Source organism: Peromyscus californicus, unplaced genomic scaffold (genome assembly GCF_007827085.1).
Source record: "Peromyscus californicus insignis strain IS unplaced genomic scaffold, ASM782708v3 Scaffold_6__1_contigs__length_162567912, whole genome shotgun sequence".
NCBI lineage: Eukaryota > Metazoa > Chordata > Mammalia > Rodentia > Cricetidae > Peromyscus > Peromyscus californicus.
Window position 1 is genome coordinate 133,213,255 of NW_026294584.1, and position 25,072 is coordinate 133,238,326.

The 25,072-nt window shown below is 43.8% G+C and overlaps 1 protein-coding gene across 1 annotated transcript in view; it reads right to left on the reverse strand.

The window, feature by feature from the left end:
• Positions 1-12,200: 12,200 nt before the first annotated feature.
• Positions 12,201-25,072, reverse strand: part of Bms1 (BMS1 ribosome biogenesis factor) — a 41,904-nt gene continuing 29,032 nt past the window's right edge. Inside the window, 8 exon segments of the mRNA XM_052719308.1 lie at positions 12,201-12,659; positions 13,127-13,288; positions 20,575-20,750; positions 21,074-21,221; positions 22,170-22,292; positions 23,423-23,481; positions 23,650-23,830; positions 23,907-24,095. Coding sequence (XP_052575268.1) covers positions 12,435-12,659; positions 13,127-13,288; positions 20,575-20,750; positions 21,074-21,221; positions 22,170-22,292; positions 23,423-23,481; positions 23,650-23,830; positions 23,907-24,095 — 1,263 coding nt within the window. The 3' untranslated portion in view covers positions 12,201-12,434.

The window sequence follows — 25,072 nt, forward strand, 5'->3', positions numbered from 1 at the left end:
ATGGGCACAGACAGGAGGAGGAGTGTGGCAAGAATGAAAGCAGTTAGTGGCTCCCCTTCCCTGGCTAAGAGGGGGTGGTGACGTCCACTGCCTGCTCCAAGGTCCCGATTCTGTGCTGGGACCCAAAGGATACAGGCAGAGGCTCTCACCAGCCTCGACAGCTCCCCTGGGACCATCGGCCAGAGGCATGGCTGGAACACAGAGTTCAAGGGTGCCCACTCTGCCCTTCACCGACACCCCTTTCCCTCCTAGCACAGCTCCATAGGCAGGATCTGTGTTTTCTGTGTCTCCTGGGACAAGCCATCTGGAGCAGGTGACCCAAAATGGGCTGCTACTGCCTCCTGAAGCTAAGCCACCCTCCAGTTACCCAGGGTTGATGGGACATAAGTGTCAAGATCATTCTAGGGTCCCAGGGATAGGTAAAAGGTCTAGATGCAAAAAGCACAGGGTGGTTGTTTTTCCTAATTTGCTTCGACTGGAGAGTAAGCATCCTGTTCTTCCTCCCAGACCTGGAGCCTCCAAAGCATTCATCAGAAAGGCCCAAGTGAGACTTAGAGGGACTACGAAGAGGGTAGGTTGGAGGAAACGAGTGGTGACGTGGACAGTGCATTTTATGATCCTGCACACACAGGATCTCCACCATTTCCTCTGCCAAGCTGTCCATCATGTGAGCAGCAGATAATCAGTGCGGTTAGTCTGGGGCCATGGGATGAGATTCTTCTGAGGCCAGTGAGCATAGGCCCCAAGAAGGCCTGTAGGTACCAGAGGACATCAATGGGCATCCCCTTGTCTTTGCTGCTCTCACAGGAACCCACAGGTAGTATACCATCAGGTAGTATAGGGAGTAAAGAGGCCCAGGCTTTCCTGTCCAGCCCCACTAGAGAGGAACACTCTAAGCAGATGGCATAGTGGCCACACCCAGCCACTAGGATGTAGATGGAGAAGCATCATCTGTCTCCAAGGTCCCTGTGCAGTCCTGTGTACCTTGTGGTGCGGCCAGTGCCTCTCTGCCCCCCCACACTGCCTGCAGGCCATGCTTTGGGGCCAAACTTCCACCGCTGTTCCTGGGAAAACAGACTCACACCCTGGCCGCTGTGTGCGTTGCTCTTTTGTCCTGCTGTCCTGTCCATCTGTCCCTCTGCCTGGTGCTGCCAATGAAGCTGTCATTTCTAAGGTCAGCCCGGAGCCAACTGGGTCGAGGGTCAAGAAACTTGAGAAGCGGGTGTCTCTTCATTCATCCCTGGAATGCTCCTGCCTCCTCCACTGGCTCCCACCTGCTTTAGCTGCCTGCTGATGCCCTGGACAACCCTGGGGAGAAATCCTGGGAATTAACACAACCCTCAGAGTCTGGTGACGGCTCATTACCCTAATGGAGAGAATTTCTGGACATTCCCCAAGTTTCTTCTCTTAAAATCTTCCATTAAGGACCTAACCTTAATAGAAAATGACCACTTTCTGGAGAATTCTCCAAAGTACTGATTCTTGTTGTTCAATTTTTGTTTTTGTTTTTGTTTTTTGTTTTTCTAAACGGATGAAACTCAATCTTTCCAAATAAAATCGGAGCCAAAGAGGAGATGTGGACAGACAAGCCGGGCTGGTGGAGGCAGCCTGGGCTCTTCCCATCTTGTATCCAGCTGGTCCCTGGAGGCGCTGGGCCCTTCCTGTCCAGAGAAAAGCTGTGAGCGTGGAGAAGCGTGCACGCCCTGGGAGCTGGCCAGGCTGCCAGCAAGGCAGCTGAAGTCTTGAGAAAACTTCCTGATTGCATTAACAAGGTCACACCACCAGGACCTAATCAAATCCCCCCGGAGAAGGCGGCTTCTGGAAAGGCTGCTGCTCACACATGGCAGGGCCACCAGGACCAGATGAAGCAGGAGGATCTGTCCTGGGACCCAAGGTGGGGAAGCAGAAGTCGTACTGCCTCACCTGGGCTGAAGGGTGCAGGGCGGGGGGTGGGGGAGTGGGGGACATGACAAGCCAGGAGGCAGTGCTGGTGTGATAGCTCAGAGGGTAAGCCGGGTCCCCAGTGACCATGTCATAGGCCCTCCTGTACAGATGGGGGAGGGGGTGCCTTGAAAAGCCATGGGGCTGCAGAGGGCAGGATCTGAGACTGGCCCACAGTAGCTCCTGCCCAGCCATACTCACCCTGTCTAGCACAGCTGTTCTTAACCTGTGAGTTGCAACCCCCATATGGTTGACTATCAGATATCCTGCATATCAGATATTTACATTATAATTCATAACAGTAGCAAAATTGCACTTATGAAGTAGCAACAACTAATCTTATATTGGGGGTCACCACAACATGAGGAACTGTATTAAAGGGGTACAGCACTGGGAAGGCTGAGAACCACTGGGCTAGACCCCTGTCTTAGTCTGAGGCCATCTGCACCTCCACCCACCAGAACGAAGGCTGTGAGAACCGTGAGGTTCACTTTGCCTCTCTTTGGCTCGGTTTCTTCAGCTGTGAAACAGAGGGATGTGTTGAGGCTCAAAATAAAGAGCATGTCAATCATATCTTGCCCAGTACAAGAAAAGCTGCAGATGACAGGAGGTGCCTGGACTCTCTTAGCACAGAAGGGAACCTCCCATCCCCTTTTTCCCTCTGCAGTCTCAGAATACTTGAAAAACAGCTCCTACAAACCCAATCCACAAAAGAGCAGCGGATAAACCCAAGGTATAGCCTGCACCAATGCTTTTGTTTCTTCTCTAAGAACACTTTTTTCCTGGAAGTTCCCAGGGACCCATGTATATTCCTACACATAGTGACAGTACAAGGACCGGTGCAGACACAGCAGACTGGTTGCCCTCAAATGCTCATGAAGTCAGCTTGCTGGAGGCCCCCAACAGACCCCTCAGCTGGGCCTGAGCTGGGACCCTAGCTTTGCTAGTTCCTGGCATGCTCCACTGGGTTTTCCTGCCTCCCAAGACTCCTGGAATCCTTCACTGGCTGGCAGCTCCTTGTCACCTTGAAGGTCTGGGCATATTTCCCTTCTCCAAACCACTGTGTTGGGTGGCCCTTTGTGTCCAGGGCAGGGTTCCAGTCACTGCTTCACCTAAGCATTTCCCTTTCCTGGTTCAGGAACTTACTTCAGCCTCCCTGGGACAGGGATTAGGGGGCCTTCCCCAAGCCCATTCTACTGGGTCCTGAGACCCTGAGCCAGGAGTTCACCCTTCCATGTCCACTTCCCTACCCCTGCTTCCTGTGATCGGCCCAAATTAACTACCTTAAAAAATGTGCTGAGGGGCTGGGGAGATGGCTCAGGGGTTAAGAGCACACTGCCTGCTCTTCCAGAGATCCTGATTCAATTCCCAGCAACCACATGGTGACTCACAACTATCTATAATGAGATCTGGTGCCCTCTTCTGGCCTGCAGGCATATATTCAGGCAGAATACTGTATACATAATAAATAGATAAATCATTTTTTAAAAATGTGCTGAGAATTGAATCCAGAGCCTGACATATGCCAAGCAAGTGCTATACCACTGAGCTGCGATCTTCATTATTTATTTATGTATTTGTTTATCTCGCTTAAAATTTTAATCTTCCTGGGGTTTATTGTAAGGCACAGCACAGGAGTGACTTTGGGTCTCTTCAGGGGAGCACAGTCGCTAGTCCCAGCACCGGTTGTTGAACACCAGTGTTTCCTGTCTTAGGGATGTCCTGGACCAGAACATGGTCATGTGTCTGATGGTTCATCCTGCCTCCTTCCAGGGCTCAGTCCTACAGTGGCCTCTTCCCGAAGGAAGGACCTGCACCCAGATACCCAGCTGCCCTCTCTGGGCCTGAGCCTTCTCTGTGCCTCTGGTTCCTGCTCTGTCCACTTTCTCCATCTCAGCTGTGCTTCCCTCTCCCTCCCCATCCAAAGCATGGGATGAAGCCCCCTCTCCCCAGCCTTACACCCCCAAACACGACCCCTAGGCTTCATCTAGGAGGCTTCTCTCCTTGACAAACGTTTTCTTCCAACTCCAGTGCGTTTCCTCTCATCTCTCAACCCTCCCTCTCTCCTAGCATTAACCTACACGTGTGGCAAGCACACACCTTACGAGAGCTCTAGCTGTGATGAGACACCGTGACCAAGAGCAACTGGGGGAGGAAAGGGTCATTTCACTCACACTTCCACATCAGTCCATCACAGAGGCCGGGCAGGACCTCAAGCAGGGCAGGAACCTGGAAGCAGGAGCCGAAGCAGAAGCCGCGGAGGAGCACAGCTCACTGGCTTTCTCCTCATGGCTTTCTCAGCCTACTTTTTTAAGCCACACAGGACCATGGTCAGGAGCAGCACCACCCCCAGCGAGCTGGGCCAACCCATATCAACTGTTAAGAAACTGTTAGTCAAGAAAATGCACTACAATCTTGTCTGCAGGCAGATCTTACGGGGGCATTTTCTCAGTTGAGCATCCCTCTTCCCAAAGGACTCTAGCTTGTGACATAGAACAAACCAGGACACTCACACTCCGATACACACCTGTGCAGAGATACACACACACACACACACACACACACACACACACACACACACACACGCATTCCCACAGGCGTAGGTGTACATTATACCCATACATACTCACCCACATTTATGCTAAAGATTGATTTAATATAAAAGAATATATACAATCGACTCAAAGATGTCCAAAGTCATATAGCTACCGATTGGCAAAATTAAACGCTTTTGTACTTTGAGCTCAACACTGGACGTTTTAAATGATACTTTTTTCTTTCTTAAACAGCAGCAAACAAGCAAGCAAACATGCAAAGTTCCAGAAAAATGAGCACACTCACTTTATGCAGTCAGCCCTGGGAATATAAGCACTAAATAATTGTAAGCGCTCTGACTAGCAATTATTCTTGTGGTCAGTGCTCATTGTACGCATGGGTCAGCCTCCCCTGGGCTGGCCGCAACCATCAGCCTTCAGTCTGAGGGGGCATCTGAGATCGAAGCCACCCCCCACCCCGCCCCCCAGTCAGGCTGGCCTTCCCCTTGCAGCCCTTGCCTATGGCGCCACCTCGTGGCTGCTGCCGTAACTCCCACTGAAGAGGCCCTGATGGGGGTTCCTGAGACTGTGCCACAAGGCAGCTTTGCAGCCTCTCTGACCAGGGCAGCTGCTGACAATCTCACATGGAGATGTAGGGAAGGGGACTCCCCTTAATCCCCTAGGCTCTAGAGGGGAAGAAAGTCCTCGGAGTGTGATCTAACCGCATGTGACTTGTGTTTACAGCTGTACTCATACAATGCAGCCTCCCTGAGTGCATTCAGACGCACAACATTGCAGGTGCTCGCATGCAGCTGTACACACTTCACTCTTTCCTTCCTACTCACCCCCTGTGGAGGTACAGTGGTCCACACAGGGAACTGATGCTGCTTCCAGTCACAAAGGCAGACATCAGAGCCACAGCTTATCCCTGGTTCAGCTTATCATACAGATAGGAAAACAGAGGATCTTCTGTGTGCATGCCTAACATCGGCTGCCCTGCATGTCCTGTGTGAAGAAGGGCCCTGGGCCAGCTCCAGGCCCTGAAAAGGCAACTCAAGGGAACAGCCACCAGCTCCGCTCCCAGTAGCCTGGTCATGGCAGCAAAGCCTCAGAAGGTACCCAACCACAACTGGTCAACCTTCCAGTCCTGTGATGTTTCAGCAAGCAGATGTAAATAGTTAGGAGACGGCATGGGCGCCCCAGGGGACAAACAGACACAGGAGCCAGTGCCAGGGCATGAAACTCCAAAGTAGGGGTGAATCTAAAGCAGCGCAGGGCAAGAGAGATGCCAGGGCTACAGAGGAGGGAGGGGCAGCTGTCAAAACGCTCCTGGAAGCCGGTAGGTAAGCTTAGACTGGGTTCTGGGGACAAAGCTAGCTCACTTCCTAGCTTCCTATCGGCATCATGGCAATATTAATTTTACAATTTTTATGGGCTTACTATATGTCAGTTCCCAACCTATTAGCATACTGGATACTGACATCCTAACTGCTCTAGAAGAAGTTTTTATCTAGAGGCCCTCAAAAGTATTAGGATACATATCAGCTTCTGTGGTCCATGAGTCCTATTTAGAAGATTCTCACAGCTTCATCCCTTCTTGGAGACATAGGGCAAAAGGAAAAAGTAAGTACTTACCCATTCAAAGTTTTAGAGTTTCATAGTCTCCAGACTAGGCCAATTGCTCACAGCCTGTAGCAAACCTGCCAGTCCACTCTAGCAGTGGTTCTCAACCTTCCTAATACTGCTCCACAAAACCCCTTTAAAGCCTGCCCACCAACCCTAGACTGCACACACCCCACCTCCATCACCCCCGGCTCCATATCCTGGTCTACAACTTCAAAAGAAGGTTGGATCTAGGGACCGCAGGTCTACAACGTCATAAGAAGACTTCAGCTTTACTAGAGGCCGGGCTGGTCCGAGGTACCCCAGAGACCAGACCAGATCCAGAGACCCCAGTCTGCACCCCCCCCCCCAGGCTCCATTTCCTGGTCTACAACTTCAGAAGACGACTTTGGCTTTACCAGAGGCCAGGTGGGATCTAGGGACTCCTACTCCCCCAAAACCCCAGAGGGGACACCCTACTGGACCTGAAGATACACTAGTCACCAGAACCCTTGGCCATTTAGTCCAGAAGACCAGAGAGGAAAGAGAAACCCAGGAACAAAACACCCATCTAACAAAGACAGATGCAGGAATCAATACACAGACCTATAATCATCTCAAATCCAATGCCTAAAGGCCAGTGTAAGAACACAATCAATAACAGAAAAGGCAATACGGCATTACCAGAGCCCAGCTATCCTGTAACAGCAAGACCTGAACAATCCAACACAGCTGAAGCACAAGAAAATGACCTTAAAAATTACTTTATGAAGATGACTGAGGTCCTTAAGGAGGATATAAACAAATCCCATAAAGAAATTGAGGAAAAGACAAACAAAAAGTTGGAAGAAATCAATAAATCCCTAAAATAAAACCTAGAAAAAACAAACAGATAAAGGAAACTGTTCAAGACCTGAAAATGGAAATAGAGGCAATAAAGAAAACACAAACACTGGAAATGGAAAATCTGGGTATACGAACAGGAACTACAGATGCAAGCATCACCAACAGAATACAAGAGATAAAGAGAGAACTGAAGACATGATAGATAATTAATTAACAATTATCAATATCAATGGACTTAATTTACCAATAAAAAGTCACAGGCTAACAGATTCATCAGTTAAAGAAAATGTTAAATCTGAAAAATTCCTAACATAAATATCCAGGAAATCTGGGACACTATGAAAAGACCAAACATAAGAAATTGAAATAGAAGAAGAAACTCAGAGAATATATTGACAAAATCATAGAAGAAGTTTCCCAACCTAAAGAAGGACATGCCTATAAAGGTACAAGAAGCTTACAGAATACCACAGAGATTCAATCAGAAAAGAAAATCCCCTCGTCACATAATAATCAAAACACTAAACATACAGAACAAAGAAAATATTAAAAGTGTCAAGGGGAAAAGGCCAAGGAACATATAAAAGCAGACCTATTAGAATCACAAGATATTTTTTTTTTTTTTTTTTTTTTGTTTTGTTTTTTTCGAGACAGGGTTTCTCTGAATAGCTTTGCGCCTTTTCTGGAACTCACTTGGTAGCCCAGGCTGGCCTCGAACTCACAGAGATCCGCCTGGCTCTGCCTCCCGAGTGCTGGGATTAAAGGCGTGCGCCACCACCGCCCGGCAGAATCACAAGATATTTTATGACAAAATCAAATTTAAACAATATCTATCCACAAACCCAGCCCTACAGAAGGTACTAGAAGGAAAACTCCAACCCTAGGAAGTTAACTACACCCACAAAAACACAGGCAATAGATAATCTCACACCAGCAAAGCCCAAAGAAGGGACACACACACACACCCATCAACAAAATAACAGGAATTAACTATTATTAGCAATTATTAACATTAATTAATGTTAATTAATTAACAATTATCAATATCGATGGACTTAATTCACCAATAAAAAGACACAGGCTAACAGAATGAATATAATAACAGGATCCATCCTTCTGCTGCATACAAGAAACAACACCTTAACATCAAAGACAGATATTACCTCAGAGTAAAGGGTTGGGAAAAGATTTCCAATCAAATGGACCTAAGAAACAAGCTGGTGTAGCCATTTTAATAGCTAACAAAATAGACTTCTAACCAAAATTCATCAAAAGAGATGGAGAAGGGCATTTCATATTCATCAAAGGAAAAATCTACTGAGATGATGTCTCAATTCTGAACATCAATGTAAGGGCACCCACATTTGTAAAAGAAACATTACTAAAGCTTAAATCACACATCAAACTCCACACTCTAGTAGTGGGAGACTTTAACACCCCACTCTCACCACTGGACAAGTCATCCAGACAGAAACTAAACAGAGAAATAATGGAACTAATAGATGTTATGACTCAAATGGACTTAATAGATATCTACAGAACATTTCACCCAAACACAAAAGAATATACCTTCTCAGCATTGCATGGAACCTTTTCTAAAATTATCTTGGCCACAAAGCAAGTCTCAACATATAACAAAAATTGAAATAGCCTCCTGTATCTTATCAGATCACTGTGAAATAAAGCTGGGTTTCAACCACAGAAATTACAAAAAGCCTACAAACTTGTGGACACTGAACAACTCCCTACTGTGTTACCACTGGGTCAAGAAAGAAATAAAGTTAAAGACATCCCAGAATTCAATGAAAATGAATGCACAACATACTCAGACTTATGAGACACAATGAAAGTGGTGTTAAGAGGAAAGTTCACAGAGCTAAGTGCCTTCATGAAGAATTTGGAGAGAGCTCATACTAGCAACTTAACAGCACACCTGAAAGCTCTACAACAAACAGAAGCAGACACACCTAAGAGGAGTAGACTGCAGGAAATAATCAATTGAGGGCTGAAATCAATAAAGAAACAGAACAATATAAAGAATCAATGAAACAAATTGGTTCTCTTCTTTCTAAATTTTCTTGATTTTTTTCTAAATCAACAAAATAGTACAATAATCAACACCCTTTTACAATGGCCTCAAATAATATAAAAATATCTTGGTGTAACTCTAACCAAATAAGTGAAAGACCTGTATGACAAGAACTTCAAGCCCTTGAAGAAAGAAACTGAAGATATTAGAAGATGGAAGGATCTCCCATGTTCATGGATTGGTAGGATTAATATAGTAAAAATGGCAATCTTACCAAAAGCAATCTACAGATTCAATGCAATCCCCATTAAATCCCAACAGAATTCTTTACAGATCTTGAAAGAACAATCAATACTCAACTTCATATGGAAAAACAAAAAACCCAGAATAGCTAAACAATCCTGTACAAAAAAGAACTTCCAGAGGTATCACCATTCCTGATTTCAAACTTTACTACAAAGCTATAGTACTAAAAACCGCATGGCATAAAAACAGATGGGTGGATCAATGGAATCAAATCAAAGATCCAGACATAAATCCACACCCCATGAACACCTGATTTTCTTTCTTTTCTTTTTTTTTTTTTTTTTTTTTTTTGGTTTTTTCGAGACAGGGTTTCTCTGTGTAGCTTTGCACCTTTCCTGGAACTCACTCTGTAGCCCAGGCTGGCCTTGAACTCACAGAGATCCGCCTGGCTCTGCCTCCCAGTGCTGGGATTAAAGGCGTATGTCACCACTGCTGGCGAACACCTGATTTTCGACAAAGAAGCCAAAATTATACAATGGAAAAAAGAAAGCATCTTCAACAAATGGTGCTGGCATAACTGGATGTCTGCATGTAGAAGAATGCAAATAGATCCATATCTATCACCCTGCACAAAACTCAAGTCCAAGTGGATCAAAGACTTCAACATAAATCCAGATACACTGAACCTGATAGAAGAGAAAATGGGAAATAATCTTGAACGCATTGGCACAGGAGACAATTTCCTAAACAGGACACCAATAGCATAGGCACTAAGACTGACAATTAATAAATGGGACCTAATGAAATTGAAGTTTCTGTAAGGCAAAGGATACCTCAATAGGACAAAACAGCAGCCTACAGAATGGGAAAAGATCTTCATCAACCCCACATCTGACAGAGGGCTGACTTCCAAAATATGTAAAGAACTCAAGAAACTAGATGTCAACAAACCAAATAATCCAATTAAAAAATGGGGTACATATCTAAACAGAGAATTCTCAACAAAAGAATCTCAAATGGCCAAGAAACACTTGATTGTCAACATCCTTAGCCACCAGGGAAATGAAAATCAAAATGACTCTGAGATTCCATCTTATACCTGTCAGAATGACTAAGATCAAAAACACAAGCAATAGCTCATGTTAGAAAGGATGTGGAGCAAGGGGAACCCTCCTCTATTGCTGGTGGGAGTGCCAACTTGTACAGTCACTTTGGAAGTTAGTGTGGCAGTTTCTCAGAAAACTGGGAATCAACCTACCACAAAACCCAGCTATACCACTCTTGGGCATATACCCAAAGGATGCTCAATCATACCACAAGGACACTTGCTCAACTATGTTCATAGCAGCTTTATTTGTAAGAGCCAGAACCTGAAAACAACCTAGAAGTCCCTCAATCAAGAAATGGATAAAGGAAATGTAGTACATTTACACAACAGAGTATTACTCAGCTGACCAGGAAATTTAAAGGCAAATAGATGGAACTAGAAAAAGATCATCCTGAGTGAGGTAACCCCGACCCAGAAAGATAAATATGATATGCACTCACTTATAAGTGGATATTAGCTGTAAAATAAAGGATAACTATGCTACAACTCACAGACCCAGAGAGACTAGGTAACAAAGAGGAGGGTTCATGGGGGGATACCCAGGTCTCCCTGGGAAGGGGAAATAGAAGAGATTTCATGAGTGGACTGAGGGCGGGTGGGGATGGGAACATGAGCAATCAGGTTGCGGGGGTGGGGGGGGTGGTTGTTGGATTATGGAGGTGGATAGTACTGAGGGACTACTGGAAAGGGAGTGGCATTTTGGGGTCAGGTAAAAACCTGGCACAAGGTAATCTCCCAGGAATCTACAAGAATGACCCCAGCTTAGACTCCTAGCAATAGTGGATACATATCCTGAACTGGCCTTCTCCTGTGACCAGACTGGTGCCTAGCCCAATTGTCATCAGAGAAGTGTCATTCAGCAACTGATGGAAACAGATGCAGACTTACAACCAAACATCAGGCAGAGTTCAGGGAATTCTGTAGAAGAGGAGAAAGGAGTGTAGGAGCCAGAGGGGTCAAGGACACCATAAGAAAAGTCACAGAATCAACTAGCCTGGGCTCATAGGAGCTCACAGAGACTGAACCGACAATCAGAGAGCCTGCCTGGGACTGACCTAGACACTCTGCATATATGTTACAATTGTGTAGTTTGGTCTTCTTGTGGGTCTCCAACAATGTCTCTGACTCTTACTGGCTTTTGGGACCCTACTCCTCATACTGGATTGCCTTGCCCAACCTTAATACATGGGGAGGTGCTTAGTCTTACTGCAACTTGATATGCCATGCTTTGGTGATATCCATGGGAGGCCTGCCCTTTCCTAAACAAAAACAGAGAAGTGGATTAGGGGGTAGGAACAGAGGGGTGATGGGGGGGGGAGACTGGGAGGAGAGGAGGGAGGGGAAACTGCAGCAGGAATGTAACATAAATAAGTAAGTTTATTTAAAAACAAAACAAATAAAGTCAAGTATAATGCATGAGGATCATCTAAGCCAGGACCACAATTCCCTGGCTTAAAGCTTTTTAAAAGTATTTACTTTAGGCCAAGCATGGTGGTGCCTACCTTTAGTCCCAGCTCTCAGGATGCAGAGGCAGGCGGTAGATCTCTGTGAGTTCAAGGATGGCTTGGTCTACATGGTAAGTTCCAGGACAACCAGAGCTACATAGAGAGACCCTGTCTCAAAAACACCAAAAACAAAACAAAAGCACTTACTTTATCTAGCTATTGTGTTAACCCATAAAATAAGACATGAAATACCCACTAGGAACAGTGATGAAAGAGATTAAAAAAAAAAATCAAAAAAAGATTGCTAAAACAATGTACCCTTCATACAAAATCCAAAAGCTTGAGTTAATATTTTTTCTCCCTAGGAATCTCATGAACACAGTAGAGTAAGCAGTTATTTATAAGCAAACCGTCATGTATTCACCCCCAAATAAATCACTAGGCCAAAATTAATGGGAAAATAGTTTAATAATTTTATAGCACAAAATAAACCGAGACAGGGAGAAGCAATGAGCTAATTCACAGACCCTGCTGTGACCTGTTTCACAAGCACACATCCCTCCAGCAGGCTCTACAGTCCTCCTCAAGGCACAGTCTCCTCGGGCTCTCACCCTGACTTGTCATAAGCACTGAAGCACCATGGCTGCAGCTCTAGAGGACAGCCCCTCCGTTCTGGAGACACTTCAGCTCTCCTCGGCTCCTCTCAGACTGGACTTCTGACTTCGTTTCTGCTTCTGACCCTGGATCCGGAAGAGCTTCTTCCTCAGGTCCTTCTGCCGCCTCAGCTTCTCCTCTTCCTCCTTCTGCTTCATCTTCACATGCTCCTTGTTGTGCAGGTGTCTCTGCTCTTTGGCCTTTTTCATTTTCTGACTGTGTATTGTGCTCAGAGCATCGAGCAGAGCCAGGACCTGACAAGACAAGAAGTGGTGAGCACAAGCCAGCTGGAGCCTGCCCATCACCTACGTAGTCAGGACCTCACCACACTGACTGCTGCTATCAAATGAGATTCAATCCCAAGTGGAAATTAATTGAGTGAAAATTTGTCACAACTTGCATGGGGATGTAGGTATGTATGCGGTTTACCTCTATGATAAAGACCCATATTTATCACTATATGGAACCATATGTAACTAGCTGAGTGGTTCACCAGATAGGGGTCCCTTACTCCCTATCCAAATATAGGAGGACTATGAGTAACAAAGGATGTCAAGTAGCCCCTGGTTCTTCCTCCAACTTCTAGGTCAAGGGCCCTGCATCGATCTGGCCCTTGTGCTCCCGATGAACTCAGAATACAGCAGACATTGACAAGTGTGCTGCTGGAAGCACTGTTTCCACATCTAAATGCAATGAGGAATAAGTCACTCTCACACAGTACCTTCCTCTCATGAGGTTCACGTATGACAGCCGGTCTCTGCCTGTCCTTTGGTACTCTGCCGGCCTTTGCTTGGATCTTGGGCTTGTTCTTAAATGGCAGAGCTTTCTGCAAGGCTTTCGGAATGTGCAGTGAATTAAAATGTTTCTTTTGTCTCAGGATTGGCTGAAAAGGAAAAAATAAAACAGAGACTATGTTTAAAGTATAACTTACATGTACTTAAAACCATTATGTTAGATCTTCTCATGGATTGACTTTCTACAAACTCAGTCACACCAGCATCTGAGGACTACCAGAAATCACGATTCAATCACCCATCCGATGTGGACAGCCTCAGTGGGCATCTACACAGCTAGACAAAACAGTGCACACATGACATTTACAGCTCTTCTGAAAATTCAACTGGGCCTACTTGAACAGAGTGGAGCTATGGGTCTTAAACAGAACAGAGAAGAGATTCAACGTAGCTCAGGAGAGAACTTGGGTTTTATCTTTGAGACTCTAGGATGGTTCTCTTCTAGCATAACAAGGATAGTCTGGCTTCTCATTGTGACTGTCAACTTCTTTTCCCTAGCAGTAAGTTTAACTCTGATTCTGACTGAAGGATGGCAGAATAAGAATTAATCAGCACATAATTCTGTGTTCAAATTAAGTATTTTGACTTGGATATTTAACCACTCCAGTGATTACTATAAAACAGAGTTCTGCAGGAGCCAAGCCACTGGATAAAAGCAAGTGTGCAGAGAGCATCTCTGCTGGGTTTCTCTTTCTCTAAAGACATCACCCATTTTCTTGGTTAAAGAACTCAAACTTTCTAATTAAAAGAACTCAGATAAACCTTCTCCAAAAAGGAGGTAGTGCCTTGCTGGCGGTGGGTCCCTGGAGACAGGTCTGGAGGGTCTATGGCCTGGACCTACATTCTATACACTCTGCTTCCTGACTGTGGATGCAATGTGACAAGCCTCTTCTTGGTCTTGCCACCATGCCTTCCTCAGCACGATGGACCATCTCTTCCTAAAATGTGAGCAAACCCTCCCTCCCTCCCTCCCGACGCTCTTTCTTACCAGGTATGTGGTCATAGCAATGAGTTAAGTAAATAATGGACCTTGCTGATAACTTCAGAACACACTTCGGACTCTACACTGAAACCGGGCACATGTGCAACTGTAGCCCACACTATACCTGTCTGACTTTAGAACATTCCAGATGCCCAGAAAAAGAAAGAAACATGGATTTAAAAAAAGAAAGGGAGGGGGATTAAAAAGCAATTAACAAAACAGCAGAAATAAATCTTTCCCTAATGGACACAGAGTAGCTAGATGAATTTTTAAAAAGACAGTCCTATTACATGCTGCCTAGCAGAAATACAGTTTGGTGTTAAGTACACCTAAGTTAAAAGTGAAGGGACGGAAGATATCCAATGCCATTAGTAACACAAAACTAACAGAACTCATACTCTTTATATGCTCTGGATCTATTATTCACAGTCTAAACGTCAAGATAATGGAAAAGTAGGAAACAATAAAAACTCTTCCATTAATATCATCTTCCCAGCCGGGCGGTGGTGGCGCACGCCTTTAATCCCAGCACTCGGGAGGCAGAGGCAGGCGGATCTCTGTGAGTTCGAGGCCAGCCTGGGCTACCAAGTGAGTTCCAGGAAAGGCGCAAAGCTACACAGAGAAACCCTGTCTCGAAAAAAAAAAAAAAAAAAAAAAATCATCTTCCCTAATTATTGGCAGCTTCACATTAACTAGAATACCATTTCTTATAGGATTCTACTCAGAAGACCTGATTGTTGAAGCCGTTAATACATCCTGTGCCAATGAGTGAGCCCTTTTAATTACATTAATTACCACATCACTAACAACTGTCTACAGCACCTGAATTAGCCTTTATCTGCTTACGTCAGAGAAAACAGGTTAAGTCAAAACTGTTACAGGGGGGCTGGAGAGATGGTTCATCAGGTAAGAGCACTTGCTGCTTTTCCAAAAGAGCCAGGTTCAGTTCCCAACACTACAACCATCCGTAACTCCAGTTACAGGAAATCCAATGCCCTCTTCTGGCCTCTGTAGGCACCAGGTGTACACATGGCACACACAGGCAAAACACCATACACATAAAAATAATAAAATCATTTTTTAAGGAAAAAACCTGTTATAAGAGACAAAGATATGAATGATAAAAGTACAACTGACTGTGATGACATAACTGTAAACACACATGTTCCCCACATCTATGCACCTAAATATATACACATGCTACAGACAACAGAGATGGGCAAAGCTCTTAGCCTAAGACCTGAAACTCTGAAGCAGCTACAGAGAAATAACACACTGGCACAGGAAAGTCACTCAGGAAACAAGATGGGTGGCTGACAAATGGGGCCTTGTGAAATTCAAAGAAACCTGCTAACCACGTGAGAAAACAGGCTACAGAATGCAAGAGAATCTTGGCCATCTATCCATCTAGCAGGTGACTATAAACTATAAACAAAAAAGCAAATAGCCCTACCCCATGAAAAGAAGCTAAATACAGACTTCCTCAAGGGAGAAATACAATGGCTAATAAATTATTTTTAAAACTGTTCAACATCCTTAGCCACTAGGGAAATGCAAATTATAACTACTCTGAGATTCTCTATCACCCCACTCGGAATGCTATCATCAAGACGACCAATGACAACAAATGATACAAAGTGTGTGCAGAAAGAGGAAGATTCATTTACTGATGACAGAGTGTAAACTGTTCAGCCATTATGGAAATCAGTGTGAAATTTTTTCAAAAAGTTAACCAATAGGTCTTCCATATATATGAGCCAACTATACCCCTCATGGACAAACACTCGAAGAGATCTACATCAAACTACAGAGGTACCTGTGTTTATGTTTATTGCAGGTCTCTTCACAACACCAAAAAAGGAAACCATAGGACAACATCTATGATGGACACTGATGTGACTTCTCAAAAGTATTAGAAGAAATGGAATCCAGAACTAAAAAGAATTTACATGATTACATGTAGGATTTATCCCTACGATGCAAGGAAAATGAAACAGATGCAAATCAATTAATGTGACTGGTTAAAAAGCCACTCACAGAAAAATGTTTATTTGGCTCACAATTATTGTGGGATGGCCAGGTGGTCGGAACTTCAAAGAGCCACTACCCAGTCAAAAGCAGAGAACAATGGAACACAGTACAGTGTTCAGCGGGCTTTTTCCGTTCTTATACAATCCAGGATCACCATCTCTCCAGCCCCTCTTGTAACAGTTTTTGACTTAACCTGTTTTCTCTGACAATTTACAGATTTGATGCAAACCCTATCAAAATTCCATAGAAATATAAAAACAATCCTAAAATGTGTATGTAAATATAAAAAACAAAACAATAACAAAAATCAAATGCCCAAGGCAATATTAAGAACAAGTAGAACAAGGTATCCCATTTCTTGATTTAGGAAGGAACACTGTGAAATGCTATCTTCTGGACACGACCGACTGTACTCATGAGTCTACAGTGGCTGTGATCATCTGCACAGACCTGCACAGGAGCAAGCCAGTCAACATTCCAGCACTGGGGATGGGTTTGGGGGTGTGAGGTTGAGGAGCTACTGGTGTTTGATGGCTACTGGAGAAATAATTCTTCTGGGGGTACAGGCAATGGTAGGGGATGGCCTACTGCCGAGACCCAAGTGGATTCAGCAGATTGTTCTTTAAAAATAAAGAAGAGGACATAAAGGTGTAAAGGAGGACTTGGGAGGTCCAGGGATATCTGGGGGTGGATATGATCAAGACACACACATATACATATATGCCTATTATGGAATATTTGTTTAACTATGAAAAGATGTGTTGCATTTATTTAATTAGGTAAAGATGTGTTGCTGTTTTACTTTGCCTGCCTATTGGTCTAGGCACATTACTGGTCTAATAAAAAGCTGAACGGCCAATAGTGAGGGAGGAGGTGTAGGAGGGACTTCCAGACAGGGAGAGTAAGCAGGAGAAATTACACCAAGAAGACACCAGGAACTAGCCAGCCAGACACAGAGGAAGCAGGAAAGGTCACAAAGAATGAAAGAAAGGTAAAAAGCCCTGAGGCAAAACGTAGATGAATGGAAACAGGTTAAATTAAGTTATTAGAGTTAGTGGGACAAGCATAAGATAAGGCCAAGCATTCAGTTAATAAGTCTCTGTGTCTTTATTGGGAGCTGGGAGCAGCCCAAAGAAAATTCTAAGTACAGCATATACTCACATACATGATTATATATTATATAATTTATGTAATATAAATGTATGGCCAAAGAATAAATAAAATAGTCTTTAGAAACTTGAATTACTAGGCTGTAATAATGAAAATCGCAACACAGACCATTAGTATGGAAGGAGAGCCCAGAAATGACTCCAGACCCACGTGGTCAGCTAACTACATGCAAGGGCAAGCAAGAGGACACAGGATGACCCTGTCCATCAACATGTGAAAACTGTCTTGTTAAAAGTACGAAAGTAAACTCTTAATCATACAGCTAAATCAACTCAAAATGGCTCAATGTTAGACCTGAACCCTAAATGTTTTCCAGGAGAAAAGTGCCTAGGTTTTTTTGGATACCACACCAAAACCCCCCCAAATCCCAAGGGAAATGACATTAGAGTGAAAAGCTTCGGCACTGCCCACAGAACAATCAACAAAAGGCAAAGGCAAATGCTAAACAGGAAAAGAGTATTGGTGAGCTGCCCACCTCACAAGGCTTAGTAACCAGAGCTTAAAAGGGGCTCCCAAGCAAATCATACAGAAACAAATAAGCAGAGCTGCTGTGGGATGGTCTGTATGCCAAATGTGTTGCTGATTGGTCAATAAATAAATCACTGATTTGGCCAGTGGCCAGGCAGGAAGTATAGGCGGGACTAACAGAGAGGAGAATTGAGAGAACAGGAAGCTGGGTGAGGGAGACACTGCCAGCCGCCATCAGGATAAGAAAGATGTAAAGTACTGGTAAGCCACAAGCCACGTGGCAAGGTATAGATTAATAGAAATGGATTAATTTAAGCTGTAAGAACAGTTAGCAAGAAGCCTGCCACGGCCATATAGTTTGTAACCAATATAAGTCTCTGTGTTTACTTGGTCGGGTCTGATGGCTGTGGGACTGGCAGGTGAGAGAGATTTGTCCTGACTGTGGGCCAGGCAGGAAAACTCTAGCTACAAATGGCGCCCAACGTGGGGCAAGAGTTTCCACCTAAACCCTGAGAAAAAAGATTCTAAAACGGAGCTAAAAACAGCTCCTAGTTGTCTCTTTCAAGTTAGCGGCAGCCTGGCGGTTTGAGCTACTGGCGGGTTCCTAGCGTGCGTGCATGCTCGACCTGCAGTATGGCGGGAATGAGGTCTCTGCAAGTGGCACATTAAGCTGTGTGGTGGATTTAGCCTTTGCTAGTACAAAACAATACAAAAAAAAAAAAAGAGGTTTCTGGGCTACACGCTGCTTTGATAGAAGCATAGACCCACTATTTCTGAGAGTTGATGGCTCCCAGAGCTGGCGGAAAACGTATCACCGCCATGTTGGGAAGCTGAAGTGGGCGGAGCCAGCAGCGCCAGCGCCGTTTCAGGCTTAGAAGGCTGCAGTTCAAAGCAATAGGCTCAAGCTAATATAAAAAAATAAGCCACGCAAAGATGGCTACCACACAGAGAATCTGGATTATGTTCTCTTTGATATTCGTAACTAAAGAAAAACATGTGATTACAAAAGCTGTTGAGTTATGCCAAAATGTATATTTTAAAGGTACCTTGACTTCAAAATTTGGATGTAAGGATATGTTGCTTTGGAAAGGAGGCTCTGCTTTTTTTTTTTTGTTTTTTGTTTTTTGTTTTTTTTTGATTTTTCGAGACAGGGTTTCTCTGTGTAGCTTTGCGCCTTTCCTGGAACTCACTTTGAAGACCAGGCTGGCCTCGAACTCACAGAGATTCGCCTGGCTCTGCCTCCCGAGTGCTGGGATTAAAGGCGTGCGCCACCACCGCCCGGCGAGGCTCTGCTTTTGTTTCCACAGAAAGCCAGAGGCTATGGATTTGTTCCAGATTAAGACACATCAGGTTTGACCAGCCAAGACCACCTGAAAGGTCTCCGATGACACCATGGCCCAGATGATCCAACATCCAGAACCGTTTCAAGGCAATTGGCTCAGACGATACACCCTCATGGACTACTCCATAACCCTAAAATATTCTTTGTGTCCCCATAAGATACAGCGCCCCCCTCCAGCAGGAAGTAGTAAGAGAAGCTACGCCCAAATTCCCAAATATACCAAGCTGACTTTAGAGATGTGTAAAGGTTAAAACCTTCCTTTTTAAGAAAAGAAAAGGGGAAGTGCTGTGGGATGGTCTGTATGTCAAATGTGTTGCTGATTGGTCAATAAATAAATCACTGATTGGCCCGTGGCCAGGCAGGAAGTATAGGTGGGACAAGGAGGAGAATAGAGCTGGGAAGTGGAAGGCTGAGTGAGAGAGACACTGCCAGCCGCCATCAGGACAAGGAAGATGTAAAGTACCGGTAAGCCACGAGCCATGTGGCAAGGTATAGATTAATAGAAATGGATTAATTTAAGCTGTAAGAACAGTTAGCAAGAAGCCTGCCACGGCCATACAGTTTGTAACCAATATAAGTCTCTGTGTTTACTTGGTCGGGTCTGAGAGGCTGTGGGACTGGCGGGTGAGAGAGATTTGTCCTGACTGTGGGCCAGGCAGGAAAACTCAAGCAACACAGAGCCGGGAACTAGCTCAGTTTAACAATGAGAGTGTCAATGTGTGAAGCCTGGGCCCAATTCCTGTAAGCTCCTCCAAAACAACCTGTCTAGAGCAATGGGCAAAGCCCCCAGCAAGCATTTCTCCAAAGAAAACAAAATGAGTGATGAGAACAGGGGCACAGAGGTCAAAAGATATAAAAACGGCAGAAATGCAGGATGAGTGTGACAATACCCAGAGCAGAAGAGATATGATACACACAAGAACCACAGCTTACACAAATGTTTTGTGTTTGGGACTTTTGAGCGAGGGGTGAAATGGCAGAAATGCTCAGCTGCTTCACCCACAGTATATAATCAACCACCTTACCAAATCCATACATATAACAATGTCATTAGTAATCCTCAAATATGACATTATGATTTTGCAAAGCGTTTTAATTTCATTTCCAATTCTGAGAAAACCACTGTCACCATTTTTCTGTTCCGTCTCCAAAACAGCAAATATACAATTGTTCAGATCAAACTCAGCACCAGACTTTACACTTGAAAATACAAGTCACATAAATAAGACATTATAGGGTTGGTGGGTTTGCTCAGAGGTACAGCACTTGCTTAATACATGCGAAGCACTAGGTCTGATCTCTAGTGCCACAAAAACTAAAAATATTGCAAATAAAGCAGTTGTGTGATGCTGTCTAGAAACACAGACACATGAGGCCTGTACCTTGTACAACGAGTCCTTGTTTGGCTTTAGTTTGATGCCATGGGCAAGCCTCAGCTGATGCGTTGTCCGCATTCCTGACCAGGTGTCTTTCTCACCCACTGGTTTCAACAAAGATGTTACAGGGTTATAGAAGGCCGGGATGGAGACAGGATACCAAGTTCGCATGAAAACAATATCTAGAAGAAGAGGTTTCGAAAGAAGGTCTGTATCCATTTGAAGCAATACACAGACATGTGCACACCCCAAGTCACCCCAACATCTCTACCTGGTTGAACAGTATTGGAAAGAGAACTTAACCAATTAAACTACTGCTAACTATTGCAGAGCTCCGGGTGTGAGCCCAGCAGGTACAGTGTGAATCAGCTGAGTACAGGATACTCCGACTGGACAGGGCTGGAGCTGACCCACCTTCTGAAGAGCAGACTCCTTCAATCAACACCAGCGAGAATCAGTAACAAATGGTAACACAGTGTCCTCAACACACCACAGGGAGTCTTACCACTCATTAGCAACTTGTCTTCAAAGCTGGCCCGGAATGCTCCTTCTGGAGCCCGGAGTGCTTTCTTGATCTGTCCCCTTATGCCACTGACAGTTCGAATGACAGCACCTTCAAATTTGGCTACTTCCAAGGCAGAATTAAACATCCCCTACAGGCAGCAAAATAAAAACACTCACATACATACATCATCACTTACAGCACTGGTTACAAAACAAAAAGCAATTCACTAAAGTGAAATACTAACATCAAGAAGTATACCACTCAACTTTACGTTCACTGAAATAACCTCTTTACAAGAGGAAAGAGGTATTAATGGGTGTGAACTGGCCTAGACCGCCTTGGCATCCTCTTTTTTGCAGTGCTGAGAACCAAACTCTAGGCTTTACAAGCACTCTATCACGGAGTACTACCTCCCTCCTTATACAAGTACTCTATTACTGAGCTCCATCGCCTGTCCTTATGATCTTTACTCTCTTTAATAGAGACTCCTTCCTGAATGAAACTTTCAAACTACCATCTGTAAATACTGTGTAGTCTGCTGAAATCTTGCCGTTTGTTGCAAACTGCTTTGTCTACTTTCTACTCAACAATCAGACAAATTTAGGATTTTTCCCCTCACTAACACAGTTTTAAAGTAATACAACCCAGTGGACGAGTCTGTGCTGTCTCTGGAACAGTCTCATGTAGGCGTCACAGCTGTAGATACTAAGTATCTCTGACTTTAAATACAGTACAAATCAATATAAATAGAACAAAAAATATCAAAGGTCAAGATTTCAAATACTTTTCTAAAAACTCTAAACTTGTACTTTAGAAGTACAGGGAAATCTGCTATCTAACCTCATTTGATGATTCCCAGTCAAAACAAAGTCATACTTGGAACACCTTCATGCTTGTGGGTAATGTGTATATGACACACAGATCTAAGTTTCTATCCCAAAGACAGCCCACTACAAACATAAAAATATTTCAAAACCTGAGAAGAAAATCCACATTGGAAATACTGCTAGTGCTAAATATTTCAGGTAAATAAAGAGCATTCTACTCTTTCTTTAACAATATATAATTTATAACATGAATATATGGATATACAGACCTTAATAAATGAAGTATTCTTGAATATTTTATAAGGAAAACCAGTTAGTTTTAATTTCTTCACAATTTTTATGGATTTATCCAGGTCAAGGACAACTCCAGTGGCAGCAATCCGAAATTCAGGCTAAAAAGAACCACAAAAATTTGAAAATAAAAATGAGAGGAAAAGAAAAATTACAATTCTCTGTGATACAATGCCAAAATTCCATTCACTTAAACAGTTAGCTACAAAAGACAGAATTTCTTTTATTTCCTTAGTAGGTACTTACTTATAATTTTGTTTGCTTGAGAAATGGTTTAATGTAGCCCAGGCTCACCAACTATGTGGCAGAGGATGCCTTAGAAGGCGGCCTCCTGGGAGATTTTAAGTATGTTAAGCCACTGCAGCTGACTTCAACATTCTTCTGAGAGTGATTTAATGGTAACAGTTTCACAACGATCAATTCAGAACCAAAGGAAAAGGCAAATTCAGTTGCAACATTTAAAAATGAGATTTTGGACCTCTAGGTGGGCTATTTTTCTTTTTTCTCATATGTTATGTATAGCCAATAAATGAAGCTTGCTCTGTCCAGTCAAAGACTATTGTGAACATACTTTGTCTACAAAATGTACTACAATAATTAGTATCCAGTGAACACTGCTTAAATACTTTTTAAATAAGTCCAAACAAGGCATAAAAATATACAATGCCATCATTGTCATTATAATTCTCCCTCTCTTATGACTCCCACACTCAAGCCGGGTGGCGGTGGAGCATGCCTTTAATCCCAGCACTCAGGAGGCAGAGCCAGGCGATCTCTGTGAGTTCAAGGCCAGCCTGGTCTACAGAGGCCAGCCTGGTCTACAGAGTGAGATCCAGGACAGGCACCAAAACTACACAGAGAAACCCTGTCTCAAAAAAACAAAACAAAAAAAAAGACTCCCACACTCTACTTAGGAAAGCCAGGCAGGGCAATTCACACCAGGAATTCTGACATTCAGATGGCTGAGACAGGAAGATTGTGAGTTCTAGGCCAGCCTGGGTTATACATCAAGACCTTGTTAGAAAGAACAGGAAAAGAAGGAAGGAATGGAGGAAGGAGGGAGGGAGGGAGAGGGGGTGGGAAGGAGGGCAAAGGCTGCAGGAAGACACAAAGCAAGGAGAAACTAAGTACTACATATTAAAGGTAGCTGATTTTCAACTTAGCTTCACGAATTCAGTTCAGTCTCTAGTTCATTTGAATAATCGATAAAGAATGCATCTGTGATATTTACCATCACACCACTGACAGACTGTATCGCCAAAAATCCAGTTCCTTGTGGGGTGATAGGACCTTAAAGAAAACAGAAAAGAAAAAATAGTAAACCACATATTTTACTCTAACCCCTTTTCTCAAAGAAACAAATCTTTCAAGTTGGGGTTTCATGACAGGAAAAGAACTATAATGACATAAGCCTAAATGGTATAAACTGATCCTATAATTATTATAATCACAATTTACCCCAAAAAGTTGCTCCACAATGCATGTGCTGTGGGGTGTACTTTAGAAGCCTCTGTCTGCCATTGTGGTCTTCAATATAGTACAGTGGGATTGTCTGAAACCTCCTCCATCCTACAGAAAAAATAATTGGGTCTCGAGACTTGAGGATTTTCTTATACCAACGATGTTTCTTGAGGCGCATCTGGAGATATAAACAGTCAATAAAACACTGCGCATGCAAATAACCTGTCTCCAAGCATGCAGCAAAGGGTACCTACCTGTACATATCCCACAGTGCCCTCACTATTGCCCAAACCACCCAGAATAATCGGGTAGTGTGGGTCAAAGTTCTGCACGAATTCACAGGGGATGTTTTCAATCTCAATTCGGACATACATTCCAGGTCGAAAACCCTCATACTGAACTCTGGTTTCATCTTCTTGATCTTCAAATTCAGCATGGTTAAGCTACAGATGAGATAAGGGGACAAAAACAGAAGCACAATAAACCCACAGTATTCTTAATCAACATTAAGATTAAATTTTAAAACATACAAAGGAACCATGGACACAACAATTTCGGTTTTATTGTAATAAAAAGTTATATATGTCCTCTTCACCTCTGTACTTCAAGACATGTACCAACAGTGTTTTCTGTTGCTCCAAGTCACAGCCACTAACTCCAAAAGGATGTTGCTTAGCGAAGGTGCCTGGGCTATACTCTAACTCCCTGTCAATCATTTTCTATAACTCTGCTCATCCTTGGTCTTAGAACAGCCTGTCTACCCTGCCTTACCCTCATTCTCAGCTGATGGCTATTCCTGCTTCTAGTCAGCTGTGCTCTGGTGTTTGTACCCACACAAGCTTTCACTATAGCTCTGCACTGTAGGTTAAGGACAAGCAACTACTTGGTAAAAACATTTTTTGGAAGCAAGATCTATGTAGTCCAGGCTAGCCTTGAGCTTCGAATCCTCCTGCCTCAGTCTTCTGAGTACATGAATTACACTTGCTCACCACCATGCTAGGCCATAAATTAAGATTAAATAACATTTAAATACAGTTCTTCCATTGCACTTGTATGTGGCAGGTGGCTGGGATGCTGGGCAGCACAGAGGCATCTACAGATTATTTAACCACACCTCTATTCAATGCCAAACTTCTGGCTCCCAAAAGATCTTCCTTCTATTATTTTTCTCATCTTTTCAAAACCTTTTGAGTCCTCTTTCTTTACCAACTACTGTCCTACAGAAATAGACCTGCTTCACTTTGAACAAAACTCCCCGTTTCCTACGAATCAGTCTCCAGAGCTTTTCTCACCGAACACTGCATGAAAGCGCTTGTCAGTCACCACAGACCTTCCATGCGGTACCCAGTGGTGGCCCGCCCCAAGAAGAGCTTCTAGAGCAGGAAGATCTGAAGTATAGACTGCTGGCTTCTGGCACACC